The 16,546-nt window shown below is 39.3% G+C and overlaps 1 protein-coding gene across 35 annotated transcripts in view; it reads left to right on the top strand.

The window, feature by feature from the left end:
- The window catches only part of SLMAP (sarcolemma associated protein), a 132,001-nt gene that overhangs the window by 49,043 nt on the left and 66,412 nt on the right, over positions 1–16,546 (top strand). For 22 of the 35 annotated variants that reach the window (XM_089522017.1, XM_089522026.1, XM_089521863.1 and 19 more), the window contains exons 3-5: positions 9,272–9,425; positions 14,571–14,643; positions 15,071–15,107. In XM_089522017.1, the coding sequence (XP_089378143.1) occupies positions 9,272–9,425; positions 14,571–14,643; positions 15,071–15,107 (264 nt within the window). The remainder of the gene's footprint in view (positions 1–9,271; positions 9,426–14,570; positions 14,644–15,070; positions 15,108–16,546) is intronic. The other 13 variants (XM_089522167.1, XM_089521916.1, XM_089522133.1 and 10 more) reach the window with 1 other exon arrangement.

The following is a 16,546-nucleotide window of genomic DNA, read 5'->3' as shown; positions in this document are numbered from 1 at the left end:
GCCTGTATTGTTATTTTTGTATGTTAAGGAAAGGTCCATATTGTAGAAGAGAGAAGTCACTGTCTCCTAATAATAATAATAATAATAATAATAATAATAATAATAATAATAATAATAATAAGTTTTATTTATAGACTGCTATTCCGCAATGATCATAGCGGTGTACAGTAAAAATTGCAATACAATACAAAAAATTGCAAGGCCTCTCTCCCCCTCAAGATGGTGGTCAGGGGGAGGGCTCTTAGTCTTTCCAGGCCAGGCCTCGTCTCTCTCCCTCAAGATGGTGGTCGGGGGAAGGGCTCTTAATGTTATTAAATGTTACAGCTTTATTTTCAGAAACATATGAAAGATATGAATATTTTTCTGTAACCTTCACAACTCAGTAGCTAACAGTCTAAATCAGTGTGTGTGTGTGTGTGTGCGTGCACATAATCATGCACCTATTTCTGAATTTGGTCTAAACAAGTGTAAAGATGGACATTTTGGGTGAGACCCATCTGCCCGGTTGCATTTTGATCTTCCTACTGAACCTTGTATGATACTAATCAGTCCGGGTGATGATCAAAAGATTGACCAGGAGGCTCCACAGGCAGATAGACAAATACCATTGGTACCAACCACCCCCTCGACACCATCTCTATATGTTGAGACAATATCCCAGTTTACCTCCACCGTCATCTAGGCCCCCCCCTGAAAACTGCACTCCGCAGGTGTAAAGATCCCATTTCGTGTAAGATGATCACTTGAAGAACCACATTATAGGTAAGCAACCTGTTCCCTAGTCCATGATTCCATATATATTTTCTGACTAAATTAAAAATTCTTCAGTCATAATTCTTTACTGAGATATTTTCCTGGTCAAAGTGGAGTTATCTTGAATCATATTTCTTTACTGATCTGGGCTTCTGAACTTTTGAAAGAAAAGTTCAGTATGCATTTATATTCATCAATTCAGCCAATTTTGTTGATTCAATTGAAAATATAATCTCTGGCTTGTGTGAACATTTCTGTAAGGCCTGTTTTCTTAATTTTATAGATGTTGCATTTTCTCCGATCACATTTACTTATGTTTTGTTTTCTACAGAATATGAAAGGTCTTGAAAGGTTAGTAAGAATTTTAGTGCTAAGAGAGCAACACAGGCAAGCAAAGTAGAGGTGAGCAGTGTCTCCTAGAGTTTAAGCATAAAGATAAATAATAATAATAATAATAATAATAATAATAATAATAATATGTGTGTAAGCATAAAGAAAGCATAAAGATGTTTAGTTAGACAAAAATATTGTTCAGAGCCTTTTTGGCAATTAACCTTAAATATACTGAGGTTTTAAAAACTAGACTGCCACATTTGCACTCAAGAGCATATGCATCAACTTCCAAGCTGTTTATTCAGTTTTATGAGTAGAAAATCAGATTCCAAAGAGTCATCAGATCGGGATGAACAATGCAGCTTAATGCAGATATGAATGTGTTCACAGCACCTGTCTAATTAATGGTAAGAGGAATTACCCAAGGCCTGTCTACACATGCAGCAGAATGTATTAGTAGACTGGACTGCACCAGTTATGTCTGCAGAGAATATGAGTCATGTTCCCCTAAAACAAAAAACAAAAAAAATCACTGCAAATGTGAGGTTCTAGTAAAGATGGAATAGGTTGATGTACATCAGAAATGGCAAAAATCTGAAAGCATCTGATAAACCCCATCCATCAAGGAGATACTATTAAAATGCTGTGAGGTGATGCTTTATTGTTAACAAATATCTTGAGATGTGCTACGTTCTTTTGTGTGCAGCACAAAAAGGCAAATTTAAGTGAGATTTCAAATTGATTTCTCAGATAATATCAATAATAATCATTATGTTACAAATGGAACAATCACCTCTACCTATATAGTTACTGAGTACTTAGTGAGAATTTGAATCTAGCATAAATGACATACAGACAAGCGGCTCCATGCCGCCTGTTTTTGTCCCTCATCGGTGCTGCACCAGCTGTACTAAGTAGCTTCTTTTAAGGGCGTCATAATGACGATGCCACTTCTGCCAAGTGCCGTTTGAGTGCTCTAACACCCATGAGTCATTGTCATATGCCCCGTGTGGACGGGGGTGTGGCACAATTGTGCATGGGTTCTGAAAGTAGGGCTGGATGCGTATGGACGCCCAGCCCTGTGGACCCCTAAAATTGGGCCCAGGCTGGCGCAAAGTGCCAGTCTATATTAGGCCAAAATTGACAAATATAATTTAAGTAGATGAGGGGAATATATTTACTTAGAAATTAAGATGTTCATTATACAATGAAATGAAAATGTACAAGACAGTATTACAGTCAGCTGTCCATATGCTGAAAGCTGTGCTGGAAAAGCCCTTCGCGCTCCTCGGAAGAAGTAATGGGGTTGTGGTGTGGAGCAGGTGCAAGTCCCATTACTTTTAATGGGGCTCCAGCATGCGCGGATTTTCCCCTTACACGAAGGTATCTGGAACAGATCCCCGCATAAGGGGAGGGCCCACTGTATACACTTAAATCACTATAGATGGTGTCCTTGACCATGCCATTCAAATACACAGTTGGCCCTCCTTATGCACAGATTTTTTATCCATGTATATCCATGGCTTGAAAATATTTTAAAAATATATAAATTCCAAAAAGGAAAGCTTGATTTTGCCATTTTATATATGGGACACTCTTTCACTCTGCCATTGTATTTAATGGTACTTATATGTATACAGATTTTGGTATCCATGGGGGAATCCATGACCATTGACCATGATGGTATCCATTACCATTGGTATCATAACCTTTGGATATGATGGTAGGAAATTCTGGAAGCTGAAATTGAAAACATATGAAGAACATTCCCTTCTTAATGTTCACAGACTCTCTGTTTAATTATCTGCTCTAGAATCTTTCCTGGTATTGATGTCAGACTAACTGGATGTTAATTGTTAGGATCCTCTTTTGTTCCCTTTTTAAAGATGGGACAACGTTTGCCCTCATCCAGTTTGCTGGGACTTCTCCTGTTCTCCAGGAGTTCACAAAGATTATTGCCAGTGGCTCTGAGATTTCCCCCGTTTTCTTCATTTTCCATAGGTTGAGCATCCTTTTCCTTTTGTGAGAAGACTGAAGCAAAGAAGGTGTTGAGTAATGCTGCCTTTTCTCTTTCCCCTGTTAGCATTTTGCCATCTTCCCCACGCAGTGGCCCTACCATTTCCTCCTTCTTCTTTTTATACCTCTCCTTAGATTTAGTTACTGGCAGTAAGAACTTTAAACTAAAATATGCTGATATTTTTGGGTGTACCATTATGCCTTTGGTTCCACCTACGACTGGAATGCATTCCTGAAGAAACTCTCTGACATTGACTTTGGCCTTTTCACTTTCAATGATTCCACACCCTGGAGACAGAATGAAGATTTAGTACTTGGATATAATCCACACCAGAATTAAAACTTTCTGCAAAATGACTGGCAATAGTTGAGGGAAATAATGATGGTAGGTTTAATGTAAAATGAAGGAACCTAGGAAGTTCATTATTTTTAAAAATTGTATTAAATATTTAGATTTTAAAATATTTAGATATTTAGTCTCTGTTTGTATTAGAAATAAATCCGTTGCCCAGTGAGGTAATCTAATCTAAGAATTACTTATAAACCAATCCTATGAGTGCTCCACTGAGATATTTTACTCTTTTATAATGAAAGAAAGCATATTGTATTAATGTTCTGATTTCCTGTTTGTTCACTTGATGCTGCTTCTGGGGATATGTTTATATGATCTTCCTGGCTCATCTACTTCCTGATATGTGATAATGCAACAAATTTAGTGCTGTTGGAAAAAGGCAAGTTCTGGGAATGAGTAGGTGTCAGGCACAATAACAAGAATAATACTGAGACAGTAGCTATAAGTACACTAAAGATGAGAGATTGGAGTGGCATTTGAGCATTTTTTAATAGTGGTTGTTTGCCAATGTATAGTAATGTTTGGAAGACTTTAGGAACACAATTACACTGGACACAAAACCCATTCAAATGCTTTAGAAATCTAAACTTATAATCTTTTTTAAAAAAAGAACAATGTCCTTCAGTTATTTTGACATAGGACTGAAGCATGGATCTTAATTTTTTATTTTTAAATGCCATTTTTTGCTTTACATTACAGTGTGCCCTTCCCTTATGTGGGGATCAGTTCTGGACTTCCCCGTGTAAGGAAAAACTTGTATGCTTGAAGTAATGGGGCTCATGCCCACAGCATGCCCCATTACTACTTCTGGGGCGTGAGAGGAGTTTTTCCATTGCGGCTTCCAGCGTATGCTGGAAGTGGTGTCTGGCGCGGGCGCACTGAATAAGTAAATATGTGCTATTGCATTCCATAACTTCCAAACAAATAAAAAGGTAGCTGTTTCACTTGGTTAATACAGTATTTATTTGTGTTACCTGTTTTACTTTTCTTTTTAGAAAATTTTATTCTTCCACCCAGATTCTGAAAGCTTATTAAAAAGTATTTACTTTTATACATACATTTGTTAAAAACATATTTTATGAAATCTTGAGTGAGCAGCAGAATTAATAAACATTCTTTTGCTCTTGGACTCTGGTTCTGGTGTGCTCCTGGACTCTACTCTGAGCCTGGATGTCCAGGTTTTAGCAGTGGCCAGGAGTGCATTTGCACAAATAAAACTAGTGTGCCTTAAGCAATTCATAGGGGATAAAAGAGAACATGTAAAGATATAAAAAATACTCAGTCTAAATAAGCAATAATTTATTATGTGTTAAGATACATTGTAGGGGGAATAATTTATATGGGGAAATGCAAAATTTGGAAGTTGAGGACATTAAACAAATGAGAAATATTGATATATTATTTCTTTGAACTTTATGAAAAATCAATAAAAAGAATCAAATCTAAAACAAAAACAAAACTAGTGTGCAAGCTGTGCCCGTCCTTGAGATGTCAGATCTGGCTACGGTGACACATGCTTTGATTACATCTCATTTAGACTACTGTAATGCACTATACCTGGGGCTGCCTTTGGAAACTGTTTGGGAATTTCAGCGGCTGCAAAGCGCCACAGCGAGAATGCTGACTGGGGCCAGTTATAGTGAGCATATAACTCCCTTGCTGAAACAGCTTCACTGGCTACAGGTTTGTTTCTGGGCACAATTCAAAGTGCTGTTCATGACCTCTGAGAGCCTTTTGGCTGAAGAGTGGGGTATAAATAATAATAATAATAATAATAATAATAATAATTATTATTATTATTATTATTATTATTATTACTATTATCATCACACGGCTTAGGTCCAGACTATTTGAGAGACTATATCGGAAGATCCCCAGGAGAAGGCTTTGTTTTTAGCTGATGTTTTAATTGTTGTATTGTAATATGTTTGTTAGAATTTTTATTTGTGAGCCACCTTGGGTCCCTTTCCAGGAGAAAGCAAGCAAGCAAGCAAATAAATAATAAGGGTTTATTGAGCCTCTGACCTCCCACAGTTAATTAACACGTCAATCATGTTAATTGTGTATTAACACAATTTCCTTCACTCTTGCTTATGGGGGTGCAGGCTGCACAAGGTCTCCCCCTAAAGGAGTGACACTACTGCTCCCCTTTTCATAGAAATGGGCTGTGGTGTTCACCTGTGTCCCTTTAAAATGCTGGAGGTCACTGGAAGTTAGTGGTGAGAGTAGAGAGAAGCTCAGTGAGAAGAGAAGGAGAAGATCCATGTTGTTGTTTTTTTAAAGTACATTTTAAAATTTTAATTTTTTTAAAAAAATTAAAAATATTAGCTTTAATTTTTTTTCTTTCAAATGTCACACCTTACCAAATTTCCACTTTAACCACATGATACTGTTTACATGTAAATACATTTAGGCTGTGCGTATGATATTGAAATTTAATGGTATAACTGATTTGTTGTTTGTGGGTGTTGAGTGAGAGATTCTGAAGACAGCAGCTGTTTACTTTGTCTGTTGTAAAAAGGTATACACAGCTACAGTAGAACTGTTGTTGTGTGCCTTCAGATTGTTTCTGACTTGTGGTGACCCTAAGGTGAATCTATCATGGGGTTTTCTTGGCAGTTTTTTTCCAGAGAGAGTTTGCCATTGTTCTCCTCTGAGGCTGCGAGACTGTGACTATCACCAAGTGGGTTTATATGACTGAGATGGGTTTCTAACCATGGTCTCCAAAGTCATAGTCCAACACTCATACCACTACACCACTCTGGCTGCCAGAGTAAAATCCCATTATTTCCCAACCCAAAGTTTAATGCGCTTAGAGCAAAACTGCTGCTTCATTCTGGCACCAATAATGTTTTTACATCCCCTCTTCACCATCATGCAGCTAATACTTTGATTGTCACTGCACATGACTGTTTTTGTCCAAATAAAGCACTTTATTAATTACAATATTTGTGGTTTCTGTTCCCATTTTTTACTTTTCAGATGACAAAAACTAAGATTCATGGGCTTAGGTAGCAGTTTTCAGCTTTTTCTTTAGTTTAGCATATATTCCCAATTTGTACTGATTAATCCCAGGTACGGTAGGCTATATTTCAGGGGAAGGAACTGGCAAAACCTGAGTATTCCTTGCCTAACAAAACCCTGTAAAATTCATATGGTCGGCATAAGTCATCAGGTGACTTGAAGGAGCATGCACACAAGCCTTTTATATTTTTAAATTTTATAAACATTTCAGGTACTACAGTTTTATATGCCAACTAAGCTATAAGTAAAGTATTTTATGGCACTCAAGCAAAAAATAATTTTACCTTTGATATGGAAACAAAGTATTGCATCTATAATCCTTTCATTTTTGCCCAGAACTCTGCAGACAAAATCATTCCTGCCTCAACTCTCAAATGTTTCTCTTTCAATTGATTTTATAAATAAGCCCCCAGAAGTTACTACCATACAAGGAAAAATTGTAACTAGCCCCCTGACAGTTACTAGATGAGGAACAGAGAGAGCTGCATTCTTATGCTGGGTCAGGAAGAAGGGGCTTTCTTTGTCCAGCAGCTTGCTAAATTTATTTGGTGGGCTGAAAAGACAATCTGAGTACTCCATCCTTCCTCAGCCTACTCATTTGCTTGCATGCAGTTGCTTTAGTGTTAAATAGAAGGGTGCTTTAAAGCTCTCCTTTCTTTTAGCCTTTTAAAATTTATTATTTATTTAATTTAAAATTTATTAATCCTGCCTTTCTGTTTTTATATAACCCCACTTTCCCAACCAGTAACCTCTTGAAGTAGAGGGAACTATGGGACCTGATATCATGCACTAATAGAATCAAGTGAAGGGGATGAGTAGTTCTCTCCACATAAGATGTAGTGCCTTTAGCCCATATGTTCTTGGAAAGAAAGTGGAGATGAACAAATTGGTCAGATTGTTAGAATTTTTTTTTTTTAAAAAAAGTTTTTACCTTGATTGGTTTTGTGGATTCAGGATGTTACTGTATTTTGCGGCATGGTCAGCACAGCTAGCTCTGGATATGTTTTCTGGATCTGAGGATGTCCCATTTTAGCCACAACAGGGTAATTGTAAAGAAGAGGGAGCCAAGGGACTGATGTTTTCAGCCTAAGAAAGGGATGTGCAGCCTTACATAGGACAGAAGCAGCCTGGATTTCAAGAGAAGTTACTTTTTCTGTTGTTAATTCTGTTGAGGGTAATTGGCTTATCCATTGCAACCCCCTTAGAGACTGCTTAGCTCATTATGAAGCGTTATAGAAATGTAAATGCTGTTGCTATTGCTATTGTTAATGGAGTTGATTCTTTGTCTCCCATCCTGGAAGTCCAGCAGCTAGAGAGTGGAAGGCAGGATACAGACCGCCGCTTTGCGGCGGTTTCCCGCCGGCGCCATTTGCTCTGCGCGGGAGCTGCAGCAGCCAAACCGCGCGGCTCCCGCGCGGAGCAAAAAAGAAGCTCCATTTTGGAGCTTCTTTTTGCGGCGCCTTTATGTCGCGAGGCGCCGCTAGCGCATTCGCAACATCATAGGCACCGCGACACGTCTGGACACTATGTGTCCAGTACGTAAACATGGCGGCCCCCATGTGGAAGGGGCGCCGCCATGTTGTACGTATTCTATACGTACTAGGGTTAGGGGGTGCGGAAGCACCGCCCCTTCCTAACCCTAGTACGTATAGAATACGTACTATATGGCGGTTTGTATCCCGCCGAAGTCTTTTCTTGTGCTATCCTGTCTCCCCCCCTCAGAAGGCCTGCCCCTGGCACTGGGTAACACCTGGTGTTGGAAGGCCTTTTAGTTTGGGCACGTGATCCCTAAAGTTTTAGTTTGGGCACTTGATCCCTAGACCTTCTTAACTAATGCACAGCCTCACACAGCAACTTCTTGACAAAATGTAGGCCTTTGACTCTAACATCGTCATTTTTCTTCTGCTCCTGTATGGTTTTTAACGCCTTTGCTTAATAAAGAGGCCAGTGGAGCTACAACATGTATTTTGTGCATTTTTAGTGGACCCAATAAAAATATTGCTGCTTTGTTGATTTTGGATGTTATTGTATTTTGCTGTATTGTCAACACACCTATCTCTGGATGTGTAAACAGCAAAATAGGAAATAATAGTGTCCAATAACAGATGCAGAAGTGGGATTAGTATTTTTAGAGCTCCTTTAAGAAGTTACTTTAAAAACATACCTTTAAATCATGTGAATTCATGGTGCTATCATTGCTGTTGATGATTATGATTTTGTGCAGTTTCATGTTCTGTTCAACAAGCTTTTGTACAAACCAGCACCTTCCTCCCCTTGGAAGTATAATCCGTTTTATGCCTTGCCTGGTCTATTCATTAATCTTGTTGTATGCTTTTTATTTCATATTCTTGATCATAGAGCATAATAAAGATTGGTATTATCTTACTGGTTGATATTATCTGCCTATGCAGTGAAATTGTGTGTGTTTTTTGTATGCATTATGGCAGCCCTAAAGCAATTTATTGTAAGGTTTTCTTGGCAAGATTTGTTTGGCTGTCATTTGTCTCTCTCTCTCTCTCTCTCATGCTGAGAGAATGTGATTTGCTGAAGGTCATCTGGTGGGATTGCATGACTGAACAAGGATTTGAACCCTCGTTTCCCAAAGCCTAGTCCAAAATGCAAACCACATTGGCTCTCCTATCTGTCTGTCCATCCATCTATCCATCCATCCATATGCTATTTACATCTGCATGTTTGTGGCTTGTGTAACATTTTAACCTTAAATTTGACATTCATCTTTATTCTAGGTTTTTTTTACGTATGACTTACAATCTTCTTATGTCTCCTTTACAGTTCTATCTTCAAGACACTAAGAGTAGTAATGGTACCTTTATAAATAGTCAGAGACTAAGCAGAGGATCTGAAGAGAGTCCACCATGTGAAATTCTGTCTGGCGACATAATCCAGTTTGGCGTTGATGTGACGGAGAACACGCGGAAAGGTAAGGGTACGGATCATTTTTTCCCTCCTATTTTTAATTTAGATTTAAGCTGGAAAGAAAAAAACAAAACCTATGATGTTGTAAAATATGTTCTTGAAAGAAATTTCCATGGAGTTGTGTGAGTACACTTTCCTCCCTTCAGACAATGAATCTTTTTAACCTATCTTTTGTTTGGTTTGTTCTACCTTCTATTTGTCCAGATAGTGATGCATGTGTAAGGATACCTGAGAAATTCTAAACCAGGGGTAGACAACCTTTTTGAGCCGGGGGCCGGGTTGCTGTCCCTCAGACAACTCGGGGGGCCGAAGCTGGGGGTGGAGCTTCCACCCTTCGGGGGGGGCACATGCCAGGGGACGGAGCTTCCACCGAAGCCCCGCGGGGAAGAGGAGGCGCGTGCACGCCCTCTCCTCCTCGGTCCCTTTCTGGCCAAACACCCCCAACCTGCATTCCAAAACACACACAACAGCACATTTGTGCATTTCACATGGCTTTACTTAATGTGGCCTCTTGCATATTTCAGAGGCTTATTCCATAACCAAACCCCCTTGGGTTTCACACTTAGCATGGTTTAACATGGCTATGCATATTGAACATGTCAAGGTGGTTTCACTGTTCTTGCACCGAGTGTACTTCTCAGAAGTGTGTACTTGGTCAAGGGACTTTGGTTTTTCTTCACTGCGCATGAGTTTGTAAAAATCAGAGCAATTTACATTGGCCTTGCCTCAGAGGCTTTCTGATATCAATATCACCATTAAAGAACCAAAAACACACAGAAAAGGCACTTTGGAAAGTCACACTCTCTTGGTTTCAGAAACAGTGTGTGCATGCCTCTGAAGCTGACTCATATCATTATCGTCGTCGTCGTCGTCATCATCATCATCACACTATCATTGTCAAAGCAAGGGAGACTTGTTAGCATTAAAAGCACCCAAAACACACTTTGGAAGGTGACACTCTCTCGGCTTCTGAAACAGTGCTTGCATGGCTCTGAAGCTGAGTCATATCATCATCATCATCACACTATCATTGTCAAAGCAAGGGAGACTTGTTAGCATTAAAAGCACCCAAAACACACTTTGGAAGGTGACACTCTCTCGGCTTCTGAAACAGTGCTTGCATGGCTCTGAAGCTGAGTCATATCATCATCATCATCACACTATCATTGTCAAAGCAAGGGAGACTTGTTAGCATTAAAAGCACCCAAAACACACTTTGGAAGGTGACACTTTCTCAGCTTCTGAAACAGTGCTTGCATGGCTCTGAAGTTGAGTCATATCATCATCATCATCACCACCACACTATCATTGTCAAAGCAAGGGAGACTTGTTAGCATTAAAAGCACCCAAAACACACTTTGGAAGGTGACACTCTCTCAGCTTCTGAAACAGTGCTTGCATGCCTCTCAAGCTGAGTCAAAACACACTTTAGAAGGTGACACTCTCTCGGCTTCTGAAACAGTGCTTGCATGCCTCTGAAGCTGAGTCATATCATCATCATCATCATCATCATCATCATCACCACACTATCATTGTCAAAGCAAGGGAGACTTGTTAGCATTAAAAGCACACAAAATAAAATTTAAAAAAACCTTGAGGCCTCTGGCCACTCACAACCTTCTCCTTCTGCTCCTCCTGCTGCCCCCTCCTCCTCTTCCTCCCTCCTCTTCCTCCTCCTGCTGCCCCCACCTCCTTTTCTTCCTCTTCCTCCTTTTGCTGCCCCCACATCCCTTTCTTCCTCTTCCTCCTTCTGCTGCCCCCACCTCCTTTTCTTCCTCTTCCTCCTTCTGCTGCCCCCCTCCTTTTCCTCCCACCCCTTCCTCCTCCTGCTGCCCCACCTCCTTTTCTTCCTCTTCCTCCTCCTGCTGCCCCCACCTCCTTTTCTTCCTCTTCCTCCTTCTGCTGCCCCCTACTCCTCTTCCTCCCTCCTCTTCCTCCTTCTGCTGCCCCCACCTCCTTTTCTTCCTCTTCCTCCTTCTGCTGCCCCCACCTCCTCTTCCTTCTTCTCTTCCCCCCTCCTCCTCTTCTTCCTCCTCCTCCTCCTCTTTCTTCTTCTCTTCTCCTCCTCTCCCCTCCTCCATGCGCCATGCGTTCTAAACTCTAGATATCAGTTCCTTCAGAACTGATTACTGATTAAAATGTAATAACACAGAATTGAAAGTATCACTGCCAAAATACATTCCAGAACTAATGTGTTTCCCTTTGGATAGAGTTGCTAGATGAAATATGGTACAATGATCCTGTTCCTTTAATAGTTGTGCAGGAGAGGGGATTTCAGCAATTGTTGCATGTGTGATTGGTACACAATTCTCTCCTTCTACGGTTGTTGTTAGCCCCAGGAGCAGTAGCTGTGGATGCAGATTTAATTCAGAATCATGTTGTAGAGAACTGTCTGTATTGTGCTCCAAGATTCCCAGATTGCTCTCCTTACACCATGCAAGTACTGATTAGAAAACCAGCTATACACAGATGCCAAACTACATTTAACATAATGTGTAGTTGTTGTTGTGTGCCTTAAATTCATTTCTGACTAATGGCAGCCCTAAGGTGAACCTATCATGGGGTTTTCTTGTCAAGATTTCATCAAAGGAGGTTTGCCATTGCTTTCCCTTGAGCTTGGGCATGTTACCTGCCCAAGGTCACCCAGTGGTTTCATGGCAGAGCGGGGAACTGAACACAGGTCTCCAGAGTTGTAGTCCAATATTGAAACAACTATGCCATGCTGTCTCTCAGTGTGTAGTTTACACTGCCTTTATTGGTAGATATTACAGATTGAGGCTCCTTTATCCAAAATGCTTGGGACCAAAAGTGTTTTGGATTTTGGATTTTTGTTAAATTTTGGAATACCTGTATTTTAGTATATGTACATAATGAAATATCTTGGAGATGGGACCCAGGACTGAATACTAAATTCATTTATGTTCCATGTATACATAACATGAAAGTAATTTTGTATAAGGTTTTAAAATAAATTTTGAACATGAAACCAGGGTTGGTTTAAAACCTATTTATTTATTTATTTATCAGCGATACCTTTATTGGCCAACTGAAATGCGCAATATACTTGTTGCAAGTTTTCGAAGCTCCATGGGCGTCTTCATCAGGCAAGATGTTACAAATCAAACAGGAGAAAAAAACAATTGGAGATGTTAGTCAGATGCCTGCATATTGTTTTAGTCCTTAGTAAAGATGTTATGATGGGAAGGATATCTTTTGCAGGCAAGGACTTTAAATTTCCTGGACTTTGAAAATCTCCCTATTGCTGTATGGCTGGAAGGATTGGTATTTAATGTTTGTACTAACATTTTTGTTTCACAATGAAATGAAATGATAGACAAGATAGAAATCTGGAATTTCCTTCAGTATTTGAATTGCAAGTAATGAAATAATAAAGGTCAAAATGTATGCTACACCAACAGATTTGTGGTACCACTTGCCCATTGCTGATATAATAGGGGATGCAGGATAGGACAAACTTACAAGGCAGAATCAATAAGTGAAAGGAAAATATGCAGCTAATGAATTCTTCCATACAAATCTTCTCTAGGCTCTTTTTTTGTCACTGGCCCATTACAAACGGGCATAAAGTACGTCCTGGGGACGTACTAGGGTTAGGAAAGGGCGTGCTTTACGCACGCCCCTAACCCTAGTACGTCCTGAGGATGTACAAAATGGCGGCCCCGTTCTACACGGGCGCCGCCATTTTGACATTGCGCGACAAGTGACACCACGAGTGTGTGACTAGTGACTCGTGGTGCCACTTCCGGGGCGCAAAAAGAAGCGCCATTTTGGGGCTTCTTTTTGTTGCGTACGGGAACCGTGCGGTTTGACCGCTGTGGTTCCCGGATGCAGGAACCGGCGGCGCCGGCAGAGCACCCTTCTTGGGCGCTCTGTAACGCACCACTGTGAGAGAGATGCTGGGTTGGGAATGTCATGTTTCCATCATAATCTTTCATTTCTCATTAGTACTATTTTTCTGTTTAGATAGACTCAGAGGCACTGCTATATGCAGGCATTGTCTTTTTGTACAGATACAAACAATTTGCTAGTATTTTTTTCTTTTGGTGTAACCCCACAGATGATGATGATATATTGATGATGTTGATGATATATTTATATCCCACCCTTTCCCCAAAACTGGGACTGAAGGTGGATCACAACATTAAAAAAACAGTACAATTAAAAGCATTCAAAAACAGTACATTAAAATAGAATTAAATTATTATAATATTAAAACAAGTTACATATTAAAAAGACAAAAATGTTAAAAATACTTTAAAACAATACAATGCCATCCCATTTTTTAAAAAAAACTTCCTGTTTTAAAAACTTGTCTAAACAGGTAGGTCTTAGGATAACAAGGAAGGGGCCATTCTGGCCTCCCTGGGCAAGGAGTTCCAGAGTTTAGGGGCAGCTACAGAAAAGGCCCTCTCTCATGTCACTACCAACTGTGCTTGGGATGGTAGTGGGATCTCATGGTTGGCTATCTAAGGACTGTTTCATTGGTGGCTTGGAGGTTGCTGCTAACAGTCTGGAAAATACTGTAGCGGGTGCTTTGAGTTAGTTTGTTTTCTTAAGTATAAATCAGTATTAAGCCAAACATGGTTAGCTTTCTTACAGTAATATTTTCCCTGTTGAGATGTACTGTATAATTGTGTCAACATTTCTTTTGGCCAAATTAACTGAATAGCAAGTCTGAACTATTTGCTTGTAGATTTACTTATTTTTTCTTTCTTTATTTTTCTGATGTAGCTTCAGTCTGATCTTAGTTTTTTTTACCAGCCTATCATCTTGTAGTTTGAAAATGATCTACTGTATGATCCCAGATATAAATATATTTATTTAACATATGGTTTGGTTTTTTTTTGGCCTAATCATAAACAGTTTTCTGAAAGACGTTTCATTCTTACTGTCTGAACAATTCAGAATGGGAACCACAGCAAAGGTGGGAGCTGGTAATGGACTTAAATCTTTCTGAGCCAGCTCTTCTCTCTCATCAAATTATTTGGGAAAATTGCTTTCATGTGTGCATATGTGTTCTTGTAGGATAGCATTGCTACAGTTATGCCGAACAGTTCAAATAATTTTCATTTTTTTATTAACAAATTCTCACTAACTTATTACTTAGAACTTACATTGTTAATGTTCTTTCCAGTCACCCATGGATGCATTGTTTCCACAATAAAACTATTTCTCCCGGATGGTATGGAAGCTAGGCTACGGTCAGAGTAAGTGTAACTTCAAAGTTGTTGCTCTAATGTCCAACAGGTTTTAGATGTTACAGAATTTCTATGTATCAGGGACCGCTTCATTTTATTGTGTAAGAACTTAAAAATGGCAATGCCCTGGCTGTCCCCACCTGTATAGTCCATTGGGATATACAACATGAATGCTTATTTATATTAAGAAATGGGTTTAAGATCCTATATACTGTACCTGTGGGGCTATTGGATGACACTATTTTATAGCAAAAGGTATTCTTTTCCTGGAATCTTTTTATTTAATCTATATTAGAACACTTCAAATATAATGAGCTGTCATTATTGTAAACACTTAAGAAGTAAAGCGCTGCAGAAATTGTAACTTTAAATATTTGTTAACAGTGAATGAGTGGCAGAAATGCTCTATTTAAATGGTGATGTTTTTCTTTTGCAGTGTCATCCATGCTTCATTACCAAGTCCTGTTGATAAGGTAAGTCTTAGAACATTTATTTCCTTCTGTCAGATCAATGTCTAAATAGTTCTTAAGAAATGAGGCAGGCACTTTGAATATCATACTATGAGGCTATTGATTAATGAGTACCTTTCATCATAACCCATCTCTTCCTACCATCCCATTTGAAATTGTAGAAGTCCTTCTGGGGTACTCTAGTCAAAAGAAAGGGATTAAACACACTAAATAAATAATGTGTTTACACAAGAAACGTGGTGAGTACTGTTGCATCTTTGGCTTGATATTACATACTTGGAAGTATCTCTTTTCCCATGTCATCTTGCCTTGAGATCCGCAACTGAAATCCTACTTCAAGTGGATTCCCTATTGGAAATGTTATGTGTAATTACAAACAAGAAGGCTTTGGAATCCCCTCTCTAAAGATGTGTGTGTGTGTGTTTGGTGTTTCATTTACAATCCTTTGAGTGTCAGTTTAAGGCAAATTTGTAGCAATTTGCCATGTTTCCTCTTCAACCATTGCCTATTGTGGCTGAGTAAGAAAAAATGATTGGATGGGTTTAGAGTTGGATCTGGAATAAAACATATTTGTGTAATGGATTGATGCCTCCAATTATAAAGAAGTGATAATGTGCCTATTGAAAAAGCCCATATTGGGTTTTGTGGCTTACGATAATTATAATTCTATTGGGGAAGCAGAGTATCTAGAAGTTTTCCAATCCAGGATACAATTGCTTTTGATCACCCTGATGGATTACTTTTTTCAGGAGGGAGACAGCTGGAATAAAGCCTTGCTAATTCTCCTTGATCTTTCAATGACTTTTGGTGCCATCAACCTCAGTATCCTCCTGTACCAGCTCTGCAGGCAGTATCTGTACTAGATAAAATTATGGTACACAAATTCTATACTAGTGGGTTTCTGAGTCCTCTTCAAGGGAACGTGTATGCATAATTTATTACAGTAATCCAAGTTGTTCACCAGAGCATGAATCACTGTGGTCAGACTATCTTTGTCTCTGACAGTAACTGGCGAATCAGCTGATGCTGATAAAATGTACTTTTGTGCATCTGACACCACTCAAATTTCTGTTGACAAAATTACATATGCGAAGTTACATATTTTTTAAGGGGGAAAACAACCCATCTCAACTGCACTGAATGCCATTTTTCCTGAACCAAGGTCCATTTCCCAAATAGTGGCTCCATCTTGTCAGGGTTCAGCTTCCATTTATTGTCTTTCACTTAGTCTGACGCTGAACCTAATCATGGCTGTTGTCGATTCTACTGTCAAAGAGAAACAGTGGAACATCAGCAGAGAACTAGTTGAACTTCATTCCAGATCCTCAGATGACCTCAATGAGCAACTTCATATCAATATTAATTTTAAAAGGGTAGAATAGAACTCTGTGGGATATCATAATAAATATGCCATCAGACCAAGCCATCAGGTGAAGCAGAAA

This window comes from Sceloporus occidentalis, unplaced genomic scaffold (assembly GCF_023333645.1).
Source record: "Sceloporus occidentalis isolate IW3139 unplaced genomic scaffold, rSceOcc1.0.p SCAF_1, whole genome shotgun sequence".
NCBI lineage: Eukaryota > Metazoa > Chordata > Lepidosauria > Squamata > Phrynosomatidae > Sceloporus > Sceloporus occidentalis.
Note: the sequence above shows the minus strand (reverse complement) of the source record. Positions and strands in the feature narration are given on the sequence as shown.